The sequence below is a fragment of the Colobus angolensis genome, unplaced genomic scaffold (genome assembly GCF_000951035.1).
Source record: "Colobus angolensis palliatus isolate OR3802 unplaced genomic scaffold, Cang.pa_1.0 Scaffold19, whole genome shotgun sequence".
Lineage (NCBI taxonomy): Eukaryota > Metazoa > Chordata > Mammalia > Primates > Cercopithecidae > Colobus > Colobus angolensis.
In genome coordinates this window covers 11,009,435-11,030,796 of record NW_012115043.1, presented here as the reverse complement: position 1 = coordinate 11,030,796, position 21,362 = coordinate 11,009,435, and the positions used below count along the sequence as shown (strand labels likewise).

The 21,362-nt window shown below is 39.1% G+C and overlaps 1 protein-coding gene across 4 annotated transcripts in view; it reads right to left on the bottom strand.

Moving 5' to 3' along the window:
- Positions 1-21,362, bottom strand: part of RORA (RAR-related orphan receptor A) — a 149,773-nt gene that overhangs the window by 115,584 nt on the left and 12,827 nt on the right. Inside the window, exon 1 of one of the 4 annotated variants that reach the window (XM_011940471.1) lies at positions 35-353. The exons of the other annotated variants lie outside the window; for them this stretch is intronic. Coding sequence (XP_011795861.1) covers positions 35-236 — 202 coding nt within the window. The 5' untranslated portion in view covers positions 237-353. Of the gene's footprint in view, positions 1-34; positions 354-21,362 lie in introns of those variants that run through there. 4 annotated transcript variants of the gene reach the window in all.

Below are 21,362 nucleotides of genomic sequence, written 5' to 3'. Positions count from 1 at the left end.
CGGGCGCCCGCCTTCCCCTCGCCTTCGGGATCACCTGTGGCCGCCGGTCGCTTTTCTGCACGCAGCGCCCCGCGGAACGCGTCTCTGACCACTTTCTCCCCCCACTCAGTGGGGCAAGAGGCTCGCAACCCGACGCCACTCTCCCGCTGGCTTCCCGGAGCCCTTGGGGGCGATGAATGCGCCAGCTCGTTGGTGGAAAAGACAGGTTTGATCTGGGGAGCTACGGTCACCCTCATTTCCTAGAGCGCCCCAGCTCTAATCGGAAGGTACGGCCCCCTCCTGGGCCGTGAAGAACGAAGCCACTGGGACGGTCTGGGGAGTGAAGTAAGCTCCTCCGAAGTCTTTCTGGAGAGACTCGGCCTGGGCAGGGGAACTCCGCCCACCCAACGCTTGGCAGCCCTTGGATATTGGCAGTTATACCAATAACCACGGTCCTGGTCTACACCTGTTCCCCCGACCCCCTTCCCCGCGTCCAAGACCACTGATAACCTGCAAGGAGAGCCGGAAATTGTACGTGAATCACCTAAATGAACTCCAGTTGCCAGCTGATTTGAGCCGCTCAATTCCCAGGCTCTTCCATATCTCTCCAGAGAACCCATCTACAAGTAGGAAAAGCTATCGTTTTCATACCCTAGAAATGAAACATTGTGGTATTTTTGACAGAAAATAAAGACCTCTAAAGGTGAACTTTGTACATTTTAACATGCAACTGAGACTTAATTCCCTCTAAACTTTGAAGCTTACTTCTTTTTACTGTCCTTATGGAACTGGAAATCATGACGTTATTATTTAACAGATCAATCTCTTTACGATGAATTTCAGATGCTACGTACCCAGAATCTGCATTAAAACTTTGGTCAGGAAGTCTATAGTACCGAGCATAACAGAAAAAATTCTGAAAAGCCAAGTTTGCGTACCTATTGCGGTTCCTTCACGAAATTTCATGCTGCTTTATTTTCTGTTGGTCTGTTTCCACTCACAACTTAAAAATCAGATGGCTATTAGCTGTTGCATTCATGATGATTAAACAAGGATAATTCTAGCATATTTTTTTCTCCATGTGAGTTGCTCTTGCCCCTGAGTTGGGCCACAATTTAAAACACAAGCAGATAATCAGCACTGTAGAAAACAAGGATTCATACAACACTCCCTCCCCAGCCCCCTTTCAAGGCAAAATTGAGGCTTCCAAACATTTATACAGCGCTCTGATTTAGAAGGTCAATAAAGTTCATTGTCCTTCAGTCAAGCCATGGCTTTATAAAAGTTTGATTTCAGATAAATTCATTGTAATACAGTTTTTTTCTTTTAGATTTTTTCCCCCAAATAAAACTACAAAGAAAATAAATTGTAAAAATGTGAACCCAAGACCTACCCATGTTAACTCAGCTGTTCAGCCATAGCAAAGTGGACAGGAGTTTCAAATGAATCAACCATACCCACTGTAATGTTTACAATTATGAAATTAAATCACACCATGTTCCTATGATGCAACTATATCTCCCAATGAGGCAACGCCCCTCAGTTACACTGACACCATCATTCAAATTTGGTTCTTGATTTCCCTTGTGTTAGCGACTAATGCCAAACTATCCTGTAAGCAGGTCCCAGGTACAGTTTTCTTTCTTTTGTATCGTTAAAGGATGGAAAACCATTGGAGATTGCATCCTCGTAAGTATGTTCTTCCATACTCAATGCAAATGAACCCAGATATACAACTCCGAGAATTCACAATGCTACTTTAAAACAGTATCCTGCTTTAGAAAACAATGTTTTCAAAATAACCAAATCTGTTAGCTCTAGCCTGCCTGTCAGACATCTGACTCCAAGGTGAATAGTCTGACATCACTAGTAATCAGTATTTATTTCCAGATCATTTCAAATGAAATCAGTCATTGGGAACAACATGTAATGTGACATCTGCTCCTGTAGTTACAAGTAGAATCATTCATTCTATAGATATGTCCCCAATAGAAATATAATCTCAAGTACTTATCTGAAATATTTACACATTTATTCAACAAAGACATTTCCAGAATAATGTAATACTGACCTTGCCCTTTACTGATGTATTTCATTCACTTCCTACAACTAATGAGCAACAGAATTTCAGATATGAAGTCCTAACCTTCCAATGTAGCTAGATGCTATTTGTAATACATGCCTCTATTAAATGTCTTCAGCTTTTAACCCAGGTTATATTACTGTTCTTTATCTTAACACAAAGCTCTTTGAGAGTAAAAACTAGAGGCTGCTTTTTTTTTTTTTTTAACCACTCAAAATGCACATTTTCTATGACATTATAAGGTCCCAACCAAACACATCAGTCAGGAGTAAAAGGGAACATCTCCCATATTGAAGGGACATCTCCCTTCAGTAATACCAAATTGGAGCCATAAATGATACATTTTAGCACAAACTTTTACCCACTGTATATTAAAATACAATCATGTAAAAAGTGGGCATGGTGGCACATGCCTGTAATCCCAGCACTTTGAGAGGTCAAGGAGGGTGGATCGCTTGAGGTCAGGAGTTCAAGACCAGCCTGGGCAACATGGTGAAACCCCATCTCTACAAAAATACAAAAATAAGCCAGGCGTGGTGGTGCATGCCTGTAATCCCAGCTACTACTCGCGAGGCTAAGGCATAAGAATTGCTTGAACCCAGGAGGTTGAGGTTGCAGTGAGCCAAGATCACACCACTGCACTCCAGCCTAGGCGACAGAGCAAGAATCTGTCTCAAGGAGAAAAAAAATATACAATCATAGAAATACAATAAAACATTAAAATGCAATAAATGTGTAGGAATAATTGTCTGGATTTTATTAAACAAATGCTTATGAGTGCTGACTGTAAGGGAGAACACCCTGCTAAGGAATATATTCTTTCTTTTTCTTTTTACCAAGTGTTCTGAAAAAAAAAAAGTAAAGTAAATATTGCTTACATGAAGATAATTAAACAGAATGGGACGACTTTACCAGGAATGGGAGTTTGTTATATATTAATTTGCAGCTCAAAGGTTTCTGTTGGCTAATCTTAGAAAAAGAAGGCATGCAACATGCATGCCTTCTTATAAACACATGCAACTCATCTCAGAGTCTTCCAGGATGGTCGTAGCCCCATGTGGTGTTCCTGGGTGCAGGTTCCACATTCAATCTGTCATTTAGCGAGCAAGTAGACAGACACTTCTAAAGCCAGGTTGTTCCCAAAAACACCTCGGGGAAAAGACTGGTGCATTTTTGTAGGAGTTTAGACTGGAGTATTATTAGTAAATTGGTGCCAATCTTCCTATGTTACAGGTTACATAAATGATACTTGACTTTATAAGAGTATATTTTGTTTTTCACCACACAAGTTCTGATCTCATAATTTGCCACCCCAAATCACAGATATAATGCTACTGGGGAGAATGACAAACCAGTGGACTGGCAAATTTAGCACGAATCTGCAAGTGGCTTCTAGGACAAAGGTGATTTCAAAGTTTGCTGATGCATGTGAGGCACAGCATTTTGGTTTTGTCTCACCCAGGCCCTGCGTCTCTCTCTCCAGTGTGCGTCTGCTTGCTAATTCAATTAATTTCCTTATAGCTGAACAAGAAAGGGATCAGTGAAAGGTTAATGTGGTCCTAGGCAGCTTGATTCAATGGAGTCCTTAGCCACCACTGCACTGTGACCTTTAGGAGTTGAGCCATTCTGGTTGACATAGAGCCAGGGGACCAGGTTTCCCATAAACCAAATAGGGTCAGACCCAGAGAGTTCTAAAGCAAGGATACTTGGGAGCTATGGACATGTCACAAACTAACCTAGAAGAGATCACAGCTTTACTTAAACTGGAGTCCAGAAAAAGCCAGTTTCTCATAAAGGTACACTTACAAATAGAGTAATACTGGTGAGACCCAGGAGCCAACAGTAAGACAAGGAGCTCTGCTATTTATGAGTGTAAAGAGGGAGGGGACAAGTGGATTAATGTGGTTTATCTGCCTTTTTCATGATTTTGAAACAAATATAGATGTAGATTGAAATATGCATGTATGTATACATATGCATAGTCCATGAAATATGGGTGAAATAAACTACATTTGGGTGGCAAGAGACACCCACAATTTTATACACTCACACCCCCCCCCCACGTATTTCTCATAATCAGTGATACTTACTGAGTAGGTATTATACTGACACTGTGATGGAGAATCGAACAAGAATAAGACAGTAGCTCTGATTTTGAGAAGGTCACAAATCAGCTGACCTGTGCTCTGAAAACCGTAGAGTTCCATGAGTTGGTCCGAACATTCCTAAAGGTGTACCGTGTCTGGTTGCCCATTGACAAGATGTTTGCACAGCACTCTGCCACTCACTAACAGTTGACAGATGACTGCAAATCATTAGTGTGGCTATTAGTGTAATGGGATGTTGGAGGTGAAAGATTTGACTGAATGGAGACAATGGTGCAGGGCTTCTGGGGTTTCTGGAACCATGTATTTCATATACCTATTAGGAAATTCAGAGGACTGGCTTATGTTTTGTAATCATCACAATAAGGAAAAGGGTAAAGTTCACAAGCATACAGAGCTGAGCAACCTCCACAGAATAGGTAGGTGGCAGGTGCCTCACTACACACACACCAGCCAAGGCAGGAAGGGGAGAAATGCAAACCAAGGCCAAGAGGGACCTCCATTCCTTTATGTCCCCATGTTGTGCCCTCACCGCATTCCTATACCTGGCAGTGGAAGAGGCCGTTCACGAATATATATATATATATATATATAGGTAAGCGAACACAAGAAATACAAGTGAACTCAGAATCTGGAATCCTGGGTCCAGGATAGTTTCACACTTGTCATTAGCTTTCTACATCACATCGGGCAAGTCATTTTACCTTTGAGAACATCAGGCTCCTCAACTGTAGCCTGACGGAGTAGGAACTGACTGCAACGGGCCCCTACAACTCGAACATTCTGTGACTGCTTTCAGAATCACTCTCCATCCACTTTTCAGGGACACTTTCTTCCCTTTCTCTGTACTGTGCCATGTCTGCTTACTTCTCCAAGAAGCCTTCTTTGTTTGCTTGAACTCCATGGTATGGTGGAATGGGCTTTGGCATTGGATGAAGTTGGGCTCCAAACCAACCTACATCCCACTCACTAGCTGTATGAGCTTGAGCAAACCTTTGTTTCACCATACAAGGAGAGTAGAGCCTTGTGGGGTCACTAGGAGGATTAAACAATATACAGAAAGGAAAAAGTGACATCTCTCAGTAGAGCTTACAAGTGGAACTGCCATCACCACCCCATCAGCCCCTACACTGTTATACACACAGAGCCTGTGCCTGACATACAATGTTGACCGTGAATCACAATTTGTTGAAATGTTTCTCAGCATGCACTTTTGCTGCGCGTTCTACAATTCTGAAACTCGTGTGTGTGTGTGTGGTGTATATGAAACAAGTACAGTCGACCCTTGAACAACACAGATTTGACATGTGTAGGTTCACTTATACAAGAATTTTTCTTCCACTTCTGCCACCACCGAGACAGTAAGACTAACCCTTTTTTCCTCCTCAGCCTACTCACCGTGAAGACGATGAGGATGAAGACCTTTATGACAATCCACTTCCACTTAAATGAATAGTAAGCATAATTTCTCGTCCTTACGATTTTCTTAATAACATTTTATTTTTTCTATGTTACTTTATTGTAAGAATACAATATATGATACATACAACATACAAAATATATGTTAATTGATTGCCTATTTTATTGGCAATGCTTCTAGTCAACAGTAGGCTATTCGTAGTTCAGTTTTGGGGGATTCAAAAGTTATATGCAGATTTTTTTACTATAAGGGGGTCAGCACTTTTAACCCCTACGTTGTTCAGGGATCAACTGTATTTATTAAGCACCTGCTAAGTATTGAGGACACAAAGATGGATAAGAATTAAATTGCCCATTGGCCTAAGAGGCCCTGTGGTCTAGCAGACTTTTTGTGTCTTATTTCCTGTAGGAGAGGAAGTTCCCATACAATGAGCAATGACTAAACACCTTCTGTGTGCATTACACTGTGCTAGTGTGTGAAGAGGAAGGGACAAAGATCAAGACATCAGTCTCTCCTTCAAGGAGCTTGCAATCTAGTAGGAAAATAAATGCAGTGCTTATAATGTAAGGCAGAATGTGTGGCACATACTCGAAGTGTTCCAGAAATAAAGTACTATGTAAGTCAAGAATAAGAGCGGTTACTGTGTGCAGGGTTCATCTGAAACTTTAAGAGAAGAACTTCATGAAGGAGATTTCAGTTAGACCTTGAAGGCCAAATCACATCTTGGTGGATAGAAGTAAAAATGAAAAGCCTCTCAAAAGGAGGATAGAACACAGTTGTAAAAGTACAGGCTGGGTGCTGTGGCTCATGCCTGTAATCCCAGCACTTTCGGAGGCCAAGGTGGGCAGATCACCTGAGGTCAGGAGTGTGAGACCAGCCTGGTCAACGTGGCGAAACCCCATCTCTACTAAAAATACAAAACTTAGCTGGGTGTGGTGGCAGGTGCCTGTAATCTCAGCTACTCGGGAGGCTGAGGCAGGAGGACCATTTGAATCCGGGAGGCAGAGGCTGCAGTGAGCCGAGATCGTTCCACTGCACTCCAGCCTGGGCGACAGAGCAAGACTCTGTCTTAAAAAAGTAAAGAAAATAAAAGAACACAGTTGTAAAAGTGCAGAGACAGAAAATGCATTTCTCACTAAAGGAAACTAATAGTGAGCATTTACCATAGATAAAATACAGATAAGAAGGGGAGAAGGCCCAAAACGTAGGTTGTAGCTGTTTCTTCTGCCTTCCCTCACAGTGCCCAGTACAGAGCTCTGCAAACTATACACTTTCAGAGAATGATTTTTGAAAAAATAATTGGAGGTAGAAGAAGGGAATTGTGCTTCAGAAAATAAATCTCTTTGCAGCTTGCCTATTTCAGAGTCTTATTGTAAGGACTAATAGTTGGTTTGACAGTCATAAAGTTAAATTACACTTAATAAAACACAGACAGCAAAAGAGTTCCACATCACAGCACACCGAGGAAGAATAAAACTAGAAATGGATGTTATTTCATCAGAGTGAAAAGCTAAGCAGAGCATTTTAGGATGAACAAGATAAATGGAATGTTATTTGATTTTGTATCTCATCCATTTCAGTTCTGAAAATTATCTGAGACAGTTCTATTAATATAGATGCTTCATATATAGGCCATATTTTATTTTTTAAAGAACTATCTTAAAAATATGTTTTCAAATAATGGAGAAAAGATAAGCGGTTACAGATGGTTTTCCCTATTTTTGTCATGCATGATCAAGGACTGCGGAATAACGTGGGCTTCATTGGGAAATCCAAATCTCGCGGCTAGGAGCGTTCCAGGAGCAAACGCTGGCATTATTTTGCTTTCACAGGGAAAATATGTTCCTGTTCAGTCAAGCAAAGTAATCAATTATTCTGCATTATGAAATACTCATTTTATAACTATTGACATTTCAGACAGTTGTGTCACATGTCAATAGTGGTTTTGATGCTCACATTTAAGCTCCAGCTTATAGGACGGGATTCGTCTGGGCTGACAGTGTCTGATCAGAAGTCTCTTCTCTGCTCTCAGAAGTCCATCTATTATTTATGCCCAGGCCTACACTGTGGCAGTCTGCTGTGGGCGCTAACACAAGAATAGATTTGGGTATTTTTTTGTTTTAATAAAAAAGGTGAAAATTTTCTCAGTATATTAGGTCCACATTTTAAAAAGTCAATCTTCTCTTAAAAACTCTTCCTGCATTTTGTAAGACAGAGGTAGATTAAATTAGGCTTTCCAGTCAGAAGTTCCAAAATTCATGTTAGATTTTTAGCATCTAGTCAAGCCTTGTGTCCCCAAAAATAATTTTGTGAAATCAGAATGGCTTTCCAATCATTGTAGAATACCGTGACTGTTGCTGCTACCACCCATCCTACTGGTGAACCATTCCTTGGAACTTCTTGCGTGGCAAGCATTGATTTTATGCTCTTTCAAAAAATCATTTCATTTACTGAAAAACATTCTGTACTTTTATTACATTCATTTTACAGATGAGGAAACTGGGGCACAGAGAAATTAAGTGACTTGTCCAGGACGACAGGGCCAATAACTGGTGGAACCATAAGAAAAAAATCCATGTGCACTGATTCTAGCATGTGCAGTCATAAACATTATGCTGCAACTCTCAGAAATTGAATTATTTTTCCCTTCATTTCAACACTACTTAGTATTTTGAAAATAGCAAGCTGACTTCTCCAGAAATCAAAAAGTACTACCCTAATAACATCTAGGCATGTGTGCGAGAAATTCTTTTATCACTGGCTTCTGTAATTGAGCAAGGTTAGCATGTGTCATTATGAATTATTACACAATTTAGTAAATTATTTAATTACTACTAATGAGGAAACACACTGTACATGGTTGTAATTATCCTGTTGGAAAACAATGTTGCCATTTGTACATTTCAGAAACACTTGCTACATACTAAATTAACTCTTGAGGGAAGTTTATTTTGTATTTTGGAATAATCAAACAACTCTAAATGTTGTTAATGGATGTTAGATACGATTACAAGGAAACTAAAAAATACACAAACCAAAGCTGACATCCCTAAAAGACTCCAAACAAATAACATCTGTTAGAAAGATAAAAAATAACGATTTCATAGTTCACAATATTCTACAGAAAAAGCACAAGATATATTTACTGTTTTTACTTTTCCAAATTGTTTCACTGCTGCTCTTTTCATAGTTTTTGCAACATATATAATATAGCAATTTGTTCACCTACTTTAATCACCCAACAAATGGCTTTGATAGCACAATAATCTTAAGCAGAGCCATTTATTTTCAATGTACTTTGAGTAAACTGTTGTCTACGTGTATTAAGTGACTGTAGGATGCATAGTCTTGTTAGTTATAAAAGAACACAGTACATACATGGCCTTGGGATGTTTTGACAACACATGTTAAGTAAAATATAGGAAAAAAATTTTCAAAATATAATACAAGTGAGAGTGACTTGTTTGTGTTAGCTACAGTATACATTATTGACAAACTCCTGATATGCATTATTGAATTTGTTGTAAAGCCTTAAGTACAGTAATAGTCTCAGAAAGCCCGACTCGCCCATTATTTCAAAGGTTAGGTACATGTTATATGGTGAAACTGACTTTCATAAACCAGAATGCAATGGTGATTTGATTTACAACATCTTTGCTCCTTGAAATATAACAGAGGTGATGTAGCAAAGCCATTATAAACAAGGAAGAATAAAAAAGGGAAATGTCAGAGTTCAAGACGCTCAAAGAGGGCATATGGTAAGTCTCTCTGCGTCCAAGAACACGAACAGTTAAACTTTCTGTTTCTGACAGTTGCCTATCATTAAATAATCATATACAAGCAAGATAAGTGATATGATCATATTTGCTCTGTTGTCATGTTTGTTATATTATCCCAAGGTCAACTGCCATTTAACTGCATGATCCAAATCAAACAAAAGTTTTGTCCTCTTATGAATAATGCATATATTGGAATCATATTATGATTTGCAGATTTTAGCACTTGTCAAAAAAGCAGTAAGGAACTGTTTCCTGTCACCATGTTAGATTTAGGCACATCAAAACAAGGGAAAAGAAAACATGTTTTATATGTTCAGAGAGATCACTGCTCAATTTGCAGTATAATGTAAATTACTACATAGTGGTTATTTTACACTAACAGTATTTTATCAACTAGAACTACTGTAAAACATATAGGGTGCTCTCTATTTTAATGGTATTTTTCTGATGTCACCGTGTCAAACTAGAAGAATTGCACTTTGATTCGTCTTTCAGATCCCAGTTTTTTAATCTCATTAAAACGTAATTTACATATTGGAAAACTCCCCCTTTTTAGGATACAGGTCTTTGAGTTTTGACTAAGGCATTGAATTGTGTAACCACCAACACAATCAAGACACAGAACAGTTCTATCCCCTCTCCCCCAATATTGCTCTGTGCCCCTTTACAGCCAACCCTCCACCCCAAATCCTGGCAACCAGAGATGTTTTCTGTCCCTACAACTTTGCCTTTAAAGAATATTATTTCAGTGGAATAGTATATTATGGAGCCTGTTGACTGGTTTCTTCCACTCAGCATAAAGCATCTGAGATTCATCCCGTGTTGTCGAGTGCAATAATTTGCTCCGTTTTATTGTTGAGTAATATTCCATTCCACAGTTTGTTTATTCATTCCCCAACTGAAGGACAGTCGGGTTGTTTCCATTTTACGGCAATCAAAAATAAAGCTGGTATAAATATTCATGGTACAGGTGGTGGTGTGAACCTACATTTACATTTATATTGGTAAATACCTAGGAATGGGACTGTTAGATCCTCTGGGGTGGATGTATACATTTAATTCTACTAAATGCTTGATGGTTTCCAGAGTAGCTGTGCCATTTTGCATTCCTATCAGCAATGTATGAGAGTTCCAGTTGCTCCATATCCTCTCCAGCACGTGGTGGTGTTGAATATTTACCCATTCATTGTTGATTTTGGTTCTTCAAAATAGTTGAGTTCTATAAAGTTCCCAGGAACACTGAATTTTAAAAGACAAAATTATTCCTCCTAGAGGAAATACAGGGTTAAGTTTCTGTGAGTCTGTGCTCATAACTTTTTGGTTAACCAATCAATATATAACTTTGTTTTATGTGTATTTCCATTTAAAGACATCTTATTTAGTATGTATTGTTGATTCAGTAACATTGCACTGGCAGCCAATGCGGTATAACTCATGGCTAGAGAAAGCTTATGTAACATATTGTCTCCATTAAGACACATCACAGTCTTCTCGCGCTTGAACACTAGACCCCACTTCAGCAAGCACTGTGCTTGGGGATCATTTTAAACAGTGAGACTACCAACCAAAAACACAAACGGGGTGGGGCATGGTGGCTCACGCCTGTAATCTCAGCACTTTGGGAGGCTTAGGTGGGTGGATCACCTGAGGTCGGGAGTTTGAGACCAGCCTGGCCAACATGGTGAAACCCCGTCTCTACTGAAAACACAAAAAAATTAGCCGGGCTTGGTGGTGTGCGCCTGTAATCCCAGCTACTCGGGAGGCTGTGGCAGGAGAATTGCTTGAACCCGGGAGGCGGAGCTTGCAGCAAGCTGAGATCACACCACTACACTCCAGCCTGGGTGACGGAGTGAGACTCTGTCTCAAAAAAAAAAAAAAGCACGAACATTAGAAAAATATGGCATTGAATAGACTTTAAAAAGGACACCTGTTTATAATATGACAACTGAAACAAGAGGGCAGAACATCACCTCAATGGACCTCAGTGGGGAACCTGTTCTGGGACGCTGTGTGCACATACTTGTCTGCCAATGACCGCATAGCCAGTGTTGATTCTGGGGTTATAAATAAATTTTAGTGAGTATGCAAATTTGTAAACACAAAATCCTCCAGTAATGTGAATGGACTGACCTTATTTATCTGCTTATTTTTGCCCTTCTATGGTCTAAGTTTAAATGTCACTGCCCTATAGACATCTTGTTCTTCTCTCTCTGTAAACCTGATTCGTCACCCTCTTTTCAAATCATTTGTTATCTTTTCTGCCTTCTTCTTTAGACTCTGTACACTAGAGTCAGGAAACATACCTGCCTATTCACCATTGTATTCCTTATATCATTAAGACTTATCGTAGTGCCTGGCATACATAGATGTCGAGTAAATATTTGTTGAATCAGTGAATACTTCTTTGGAAGTAGCATATATAGAAGAAAAAGCACTGGAATTGGAGTTGGAAAATCTGGTTTTCCATTCTAGTTGCAACAGTGGCTTTGTGATTGGTGACAAGTTACTTATATTCTTTGAGCTTCGATTTCCTCTCCTGTACAACCGAAAAGCTAACATCTATCTTTATAGATGTTTTTAAGATCTTAAAAGTCAGGCAATAAACATGAAAACCATTAGTATCTGGCACACTGTTGATACTCAATAATCACTGGATTGGAGTGGTTTATGACCTACCACTAGACATTTATAACTGTATGAGCAATATAAAATGTATTAACAAACAGTGTGAACAGTAAGTTTATTTGGACATACAGATAGTGCTAACTCTCCATGTATTTGGCATTATATATACTCAGAGCACCCAAATAATTAAGAGAATTTTTCACTTTAGAAGTAGATCTTTTGTTATTCTGTCAACCTAGCTATGTTCTTCAGGCTCAAAGGTTCTACACACTATATACTATGTACATGTCACCATAAAAACTGATAATTTGTCTACTCCATTTCAAAAAAAAATCCTGAATGTTTAAAAGCAATTCTTCAGTAGTGTAGTTAGAATTTGTACTCTCTGGAAACAAGATTTTTTTTGTTTCAAACACTCCTAGACAAACAAGGACATTTAGTTAAGAAGCTTATTATGATTCTGTCTGAAATGCTTTCTTACAAAAACCTACTGTATCCCTTAAGATTTCAAGGCAATGAAAACCAATAATTTTTATAAAACTATGTCAATCTTCCTGCATGTAACTAAGGCTAACAACATAATCTAAATGTTAAAATATAGTGGAAAAGAAACTACATAAACAATGCATAAGGTTACTTCACTCAAAATTTATACAAATGATTTTCTTACAAAATTACGATGATCAGATATGATTAATGACACTATTTAAGATTATTGGTCTTTAATAGAGGCAAAACATGATGACTCACTGACAAAGCAAGCTAATAGCAGGGAGGGAGAGATGGAAAGTTTGTATATTTGACTACAAAGCAGAACAGATAAGTAAAACCACATAATCAATAATGATTATATTATACGAAACTTTCATTGTTTCCTAAGTTACATTTATATTAACTTTTCTGGAGACGACATTTTAAAAACATATAAATTGGCATTAAGAACCTGACAACAGTTCTAAATCAAACCTACGGTTTAAAACATCATTTGCCGACAGGCATCCTCCAAGTGTTTTCCGCAGAGGCACATCACTTCGGATTATTCCCAGGCTATTTTAAATGATCTTGGACAGGGCTACTGAATGACTTGTCAGCGAACAGGAAAACATTATGACACCACTTCTCCAGATTTCTTCCCAGAACATGAAATATTTGGGATCGTTCTAATTGAATCAAGGCTAGCTTGAAAAAACAAGTTAAGCTTCACTTTAAAGCTTTCAGTTTTAACTGGAGGAATGCTTCTAACATATGGCAGCTGGGCTCTGACTCACAGCAACCTTCAAATTCTGGCCAAAATGTCTGTTTCCTGAGATTGTGTCTGATATGCCTGTGCATCCCTGGTGGGACCCAGCGAGCATTCGGTAAATGCTATTGTTGGAACGAATGAATGAATAAAGGGCTCCTAATTATGAGCTACAAATTCTTCCAGCAACAAAATAATCCCATAGGAAAGCTGCAATGTACTTGGAATTGATCTCTACGAAGAGTTCTATTTTCAGCTCCTTTACAAATTATTTTTATCATTTATGCTCAACTTGGTCTTTCTTGTTTTTTTTTTTTTTAAACCAAGATGTGAAAAGCACAGAAGCATTTTCTAGAACATGAAAGACCATACTTTGTAGAAAGTTTCATTTGTATGTAGCTTGTGTGTGATAATTATTTTTAAATCTCAGTTAATCATCATATATTTTCTCGGAGCAGACTTTGGGTAAGGCACTACAGGAAATGTTTGAAAAAGATCGTTAAAAGGAAAAAATCCTATTCTTGAAAGTGCACCAAAAATTGTAACTAACACTAGTAGAAGGCACGCAGTTTCCAGTAAGGCAAGTGGTTATCTAAAGAAATACTAACTTAGAACTGCTATCAGAGAAGTATAAACAATTGCTATAATACTTTTCAATCAGACATCTCTCACATGAAAGCCTTGTGAGATGGAAGATAGAAGCCGAAAAAACAGAAAAGAAAAAAGAAAAGGAAGAAACAAAGAGCAGCAAAGATACCACTAAAACTCCAAGAACCAAAGTTTCTATATGTGCTTTAAAAAGCATCCCTTCGATATTTACTCTGAGGCTCTTTTCTCTCGTGTAAGACATAATTCTGACAACCTTGATATCTGAACTTCCAGTATACAGGAGATATTTTAGAAGCATAACAGAGACTTGTGCTCATAGGCGCAAAGAGAGACAATAAATATTGAAGGAAGAGATTTTTAAAAATGATAAAAAGTTAGACATAAGAACTCAAAAAGTAAGGCAGCATGGAGCCATTTAGCATAGGGGCAAAGAGCCAGCCACACCTGCCGAGTTTCTGAGTGCATCCTGTATTACAGCATACTGTACACACCATCGTAATGAATGGTTATAATGACTTTGAATCATGAAGGACGTATTAACCCACGAACTCTAAGAAGATAGGGAATTACATAATATGTTTTGAAAGCTCCCTTTCCCCCTATAAAGTGATATAGTTTAGGCACTAATAGAAACATGCTGCAGAAAATTAATTTTTTTATGATGTACCTCATTTTCGGATAATGCCTTGAATGTGTGACATGGTATACATACCTAAAATAATAACCCTAACTATGTAAGACCTTACACTCAAGGACTTAGGTGTTCCTGTTTCAGTAAGCTATGTTCTGAAGCACACCAGAAAAATAAAGAGTGTTCCATAGGAGGCTCCCTGCATTATACACAGGTATTTTATTTAATTCTAATATTAGCCAAATATCAATAAAGTAAAAACTCTTTAAACACAACCCATTCCCCCCTATTTAAAGCTAGAATGTTTTTGTAAATATTTACTTGAATGATGAGTGTTCAGGGCTCAAGTTTAAATATATATCATTCTGTGAAGGTATTTGTTGCAATTGCTATTTATACAATAATGTTTAACCTGCCAGAATTCTGGAGAAAGAAAGATTAGCAGTTAAAGCAAGTTCAATGGGGGAAAAAAGAAGAAAGCCACAGACACAACTTGGCGTTGTTTCTATTCAGTGCAGGTGAAGTGACAGGTTTTGAAAAGTACGCTTTATCCGTGCACACACATGATACCGATACCTTTTTCATGGCTGCAACAATTCTTTTTCAAAACTGCTAGCCTGTTTCCAAGGCAGCTGCAAAACATCCGTGAAAACTAGTTAATTTGTTAGAGGCATGGAAACTGCTGCCTCTCCACCTGCCAGGCTAGATACACATTGTACAGACTCTACAATGGCAAGAGCTGAGGGTCCTGAGATAAATTTTCTCGGCTCCTGCATAGATGGAGGAAAGGGAAGTTATTGCTGAGAATATCCTGGACATGGATGCGGAGATCAGATGCTTTTGGGTGTTCTGTCTCTTTCACTCCACATATTGTCCTGGAAGCAGAATAATACTTTTTGTATTAAAGTCACCATGGCCCCCTCCAAGTTGCTCTTACATTTTGTTGTTATTATCATTATGTTGTTGTTAATGAGAATGCAGCTGAAAGGCTAAATTTGACACTTAAACAAATGGCCAAAAATCCGGCAGGCAGGAATCATCCCCACTCACAGATGGGGTAAGTGAAGCTCAGAGAGGCCTCTGGCTCAGCGGATCACACCGCTGATGGCAGAGCTGGGGCTTGAACGGGGGTTTCTGACTCCCACTCTAGTACTCACTACATGTTGCAACATGCTAAGTATTGAAAACTGATGTCCTGTTCCTGAAGAATTTATATTTTGAGAAACACAGGTTGGCAAGTGTAAGGAAAGTTTTCCATGGTAGGACTTTGAAAAGGAAACAGGAGGCTGTTTTTTAATTCTCCTTCAGAAGATTTTTTTGTCACCACTTCTTTCTTTCTGTTCCTACATTTTTATATTATCTAATCATTCCTGCCACAAGTGATCATTTACATGGCTCTTCAACAACATGCCACCAATAAATCACCAAACACATTGCAATAAATCAGGCCTCATGACAATCTACAGTAAACCGGATCATATGATGTTGGGCATATACCAAGCCTGGTCATTTGATGGGGGTTTTACAGTCTCTGGTCCTTTCTGTGTGACCGAGAAACGCACACAGTTTACAAAGGGCCCCGGGGTCTATCATGACATTGGCCTTAGAAGTTAAGAATATACTTGCAGTTATGTCTCTTCATTTTTATGGCCCAGTATTTCATTAATTTCATTAAATCTTTCTTGTACATTTTAATATTTCATCCATTCACATGGTGGGGAGGTCTAGGCAGGCTCTCATATTTGCTTACCAATAGCAGAAAGGAGGGGTTCCTATGATTAAGTCTAAAACTGACCTCCTTCCACACTTAAGGAATTATCATTTGGCATCTCTGCTCCAAATGGTTGCTTTTAACACCATTTGCTTGGTATGAAATGCTGAATTAATTTAGAAAAGAACCATGATTAGGTACTAGGGCTTTTGAATGAAAACGTGAAATACTTAATTAGGCAAAATAACATGGAACATTAATGGCAAGGATTTTAGAGGGAACAAAAGTGTGGCAGCCTTAGGGTTAAATGACTTTTACATAAAGTCTCAGGTATAGAGAATGACAGACCCAGGAATAAAATCCTCAATGTCTCATACCTGCTCAATGTTCTGATCATTTGGTCACACTCTAGGAAGAGACAATAAATATATATCTGTGGAAAGTCCATAAGATGGAAATGAGGTGGCCTACCTTTCATCATTTGCAATGATCACAGACAAAGCCATTTATAAAAATACCTGCCATAACAGAAGCCGCCGCATCTCAACCCAAAACGGGAAGACACAGAAGAGGTTGATAAAAATGAAATCATGATACACGAATCCTCATCCCATCACCAAAGTGGTTGCCCAAAGGGGTCTCCACAGTTGCCTGATGAAAGGCACAAATCATGGACTACCCACTGAGACAGTGGGGACAGAGAAGTGAGGGAATGGCCTCTTCTTCAGAGGGCTGAATGGCTGGACTCTGTCGAATGAATAGATAGCACCATTGCAGAACAGACAGTGGAGATGAAAGTGGGAGCCAATGAAAACAGAAGCAGGGAGGAAAACCATCAAAGGCGTGAAAAAATAACAAAAGTCCAAGGACTGATGTGATGAGCACCCACATGCTAAAATTGCAGCTCGAGAGAGCCGTTTGAAGCTGCTAAAGAGATTTAATACAATCTGGAATGAACAGAAATTGCCATCAAATAGAACAGAAGGGCCACCAAGAGACCTTAAGGAAGGGCAACCTAATGGAATGTGAGCCCTGCAAAGAGCTCATGTGGCAATGTCCTTTTGAACATCTCAATCATTCTAAAGTGTCGTGTAAGTCACACACACACACACACACATACACACACACAGTCCAGGGTCTGTGGGGAATTTTGATGGGAGGTGCTCATCAAAAGTCTTAAATAATGCAAGGCAATGGCAATCCATCCGATCTTCCACTCTGAGGACCAGGAGCAAAGAACAGACGCAGGTTTCATCAAAGCAGCCTCTAATCTTTCTAGCACATCTGCAATGTCCATCTCACCAGGGGTGACCCTCTGAGTGAACTTTGGGAGAGATGTGCTCTTTGGTTTTGTCTGGGTTGCAGTTTAATTCAGCAGGAAGCGGGCTGTGGCTGGGAACCACAGCACAAAGAAAATCACGGTAAGGAGGTGAAAAAATGCAGGACTGATCGACAATAAGTGAGATGAAATAAATGACTGGTAGTTTTCTATGAGACCAGCAGAAGAAAAATATATATGTATATATGATAGGTGATCACTTTTAAGGCTCGTTCCCCATTGCTGTTACTAAGTAGGCAGTGATAGAAACAGCACAATTGAGCAATAACACTGAGATCAGAGGGAGAGAGAGGGAGAGAAGGAAAAAAAAAAAACAAAACACGAAAGGATCAGAGAGTCTCTTTAGGACAGTGTCCAATCCAGGGCAACCATCCAAATAAAAACTTTGAATTTCATTCAAGTGTCATGTGGATAAATTGCATTGTGGAGATAAAATATAGAGACTTTAGAAAATGATTCTGTTTTCATGCAGATCATTGTCGATAACTCCTCAGGACTGAGAGTGTTTTGGTTTGTACAAGGTAGAAAAATCAGAAGATAATAAAAAGTTCGTAGTAGATAAAGCTGAGAAGTCATGTCATCTAAAGTGTATGGGCCAGTGGTGTTTCCTAATTTCAAACAAAGGGAGAAAGAATGTATTCTAAGTAGGGACAAGTTAAAGGGAGTTTGCATTTGGAGGTAAATAAAATTTCTGTTCCCACTCAATTATCTTCACTCTGCCAGGATGGGTATTATTATGTAGACAGTGGGGAATGGAAAATTCTTTCCTCTTGAATGGGTTCAGTCTCTCACACCTCAGAAGATCTCCAAGGGAACCTCCGTAGCAGGAGAGGCTAGACCTTTGTTTCAATATCTTCTGTCCCTAACCCTTGGTTGTTCATTTCATATCCTACCATGTTTCCAGCATCGAATCAGTCCCACAATAGGATATGAGTAGAATGAAAAAGGGATTCGATTTGCCATAGCTTTAACCTTCCTTAAAGTCTTCTGTGTTTATGTACTATGAGTTTTCTAGCGAAATGAAAATGCATCTTTTTAATAATTCTATTCTGCATTTTCTTTGTCTTGGTAGGAAACAAAATCAACATCTATCTTTACCTCAAATAATCTTGAGTTTCGCACAAAAAAGGTGGAGTCTTCTTTGCACGAGGAGTCTAGAGAACTCTTAGCACCTAGTAGGTGCTCAATAAATTCCAGTCAATAGGCAGGGCTCCTTTCCTCCGACAGCTGGCCATAGACACAAGCTGCTTTGGGAAACCTGATGGAGAGACCCGCCTTTCTGGCAGAGCCATCCTCACTCTTTCATCACTGCACTCAAAGATATTACTGATGTTGGTCCTCTGGTTTTGCTGCTTTTTTCCTCTGACTGGACTAACTGAGTCTACTCTGCTCACTAGCTGCCACTTCAGAATCCTGTCACGCAGCGGAAGGCCAAAGGACATTTTCCCCTAAGTCCTTTTAACTTCCTGGCATTCCGTTTTTCAACCCCACATTAAAGGTGCTGATGTTTCATCCTAGTCCTACCAGCCAATGGGTGGCCTCAAGTTAGACTAGGCAGGGCTTCTATCGGCTCTTTCCCTGTTGGGCACAGGGAGAAGGAACCCAGAGAAATGTTTCCTCAAGCTCATTTTCTAATTTTTCCTTGGATGCTATCACTGAAGTTCTGAGATCATGTATTAAGAAACAGACACATTTGAAACTAACATACAACAGATGTCAACCTAGGGCCCGGATTGGCCAGCAAGGCTGATTTTTTGCAAGTTCTCAAAAATAATTTTTTTCTTTTTGCTTGCCTTTTTCCCCCTGTGCCCTTGTCCAATGCCCAATCATCTTATAATCCATTAAAGCTGGTATACCAATTCTGCTTCCTTTCCAAGACAAGACCTGCCAACTTGAAAAACAAAAATGAACCTCCCCTCATTTTGGCATGTTCCTCCAAGCCTCAACTAACCCCGGGCAGAAACTAGTGGATGTATGCCCAGTTGAAGCCTGAGGTTAGAGTCATAATTTTTACCTCCTTTCGCGAACAATTCCCTGGTATGCTCCTGAATTGTCATTCTTGGTATATCGCTAGATCAGGCATTAGCAAACCCAGCAGACTGGCATTCTCTGCAGTTTGGTAGAACAAGCCTGCTGTCCTACGGAAGCTGAAATCTGAGACACCTCTGTACCTAGAAGAATCTCTCTCTCTCTGTTTTTTTCTCTCTCTCTGTTTTACTCTGTCCCAGGGGTAAAGTATTTTCTGCAAACATGAAATTAGTTTATATTTTAAGGGCTTTGAAATTACTAATTTTGACTAAGTTAAAAAGGGCAGAGCAGTCTCCTAGTACTTTCCCAAGTGACTCAATCTGTGATTCTTGGGAAGGGTTTAATGGACATATTTTATTTTCGTTCAGGGTGACCTCAGTGATCATTGTGCAAAATGCCTTTTCTTTTTTTTCTCCTTAAAACAAAATAACTGCAATTTTCTAGGCATTTCCTAGAGAAGAAAACTCTGTATTTTTTTACTTATCTTTAAGGCCACTGTTCAGGAATTTTTTTTTTAATTCTATTTAAAGTGTAGGTGAAGGTGATTATATCTTTCCAAAGTCAGTAAAACAAATGTGTTGCATAAGTCATTTCAATTCAATTAAGAGAAACAGGTCAGATGCTAAAATATTAGTAAAATCAATTATGAGTAATAGGTCTCCTGTTAACATGTATCACTACAACCGCCTCTCTCATAATATTTGAATAAATTTACATTTGTTTCATATCTCTGTGTGCCTGTAACATACAGGGGTGTCACTTGACCATAAGACCTTCTCTATTTCCTACTCTTTGTTACATTTTCTGTGGTGTGCCTTGGAAATGACATGTAGACTACCCCTTATAGAGTGAAGGTTTTTCTAAGGAGAGAAAGTCTGGTGACAAATTAAAAAGAGCTTTGGAGTCAGATCCAGCTTTGAATCTTGTCCTGTCCCTTGTTAGTTGGGCAGGGAGCTTCATCCTTGGGAGCCTCGGTTTCCTCACCTGTGAGGGTAATAGTACCTTTCCATGGGGTTGTTCTACGATTTAAATACAATAACTTGCTGTAAAATGCCCATCAGGTTGCCAGGCACGTCTGGCATTCATTAAATGAGTGTCTCTTTGTGAACTCTTTTGAAAATCCTAAAAATTACTAATATGTGAGAGAAAATAATCACAAAATCTCAATTTGATATCTGTTTGTGTGTGTGTGTGTGTGTGTGTGTGTGTTAGCATTACAGCCACAAAGTCACCTGAAAAAAAAATGTCAAAGAGAAAGACTTTCTTCTTACTATTTGGTAAAAGGGCACCCTCAAAATCTCAGGTAGATAGCTCATGGGAAGGCGTTATGGGACAATAACTTTGCTGCTGCAACCTCAGTAGCCTTTCTTTCAGACAAACAAGTGATATCTGATATGGGGAAATTATGTGGATAAAAGAAAACAACATTGCGTCTATGCCGTAATTGCAAAAACAAGAAAATGATATAGGTATATGATAAAAAACGAAAACTGGAAATATTTTTGGTAGATTAGTAAAAAAATGGTCACTTTTTCCTTTGTAAAATCCTTTACTCTTATAGGACATTTGAACACTGAAGTGGAAAATAGAGAACTGTGTGATTAGAAATTCATCCTTTTAGGCTGATAGGCTACCAAGCCTATTGGTTGAAAAAGATAATATCTCAGGAAGCTAAGTACAGGTTGGGTTAACGAAGTACTTTCCTCCTAATCGTACAGAGGAAATGTAAGCATTGGCACTGACTGCTGGGGAGGAGGAAGGAAGGACAATTTTGGAGCATGGGCCATCAGCTTAGGGGAGCAGACCTGGAGAT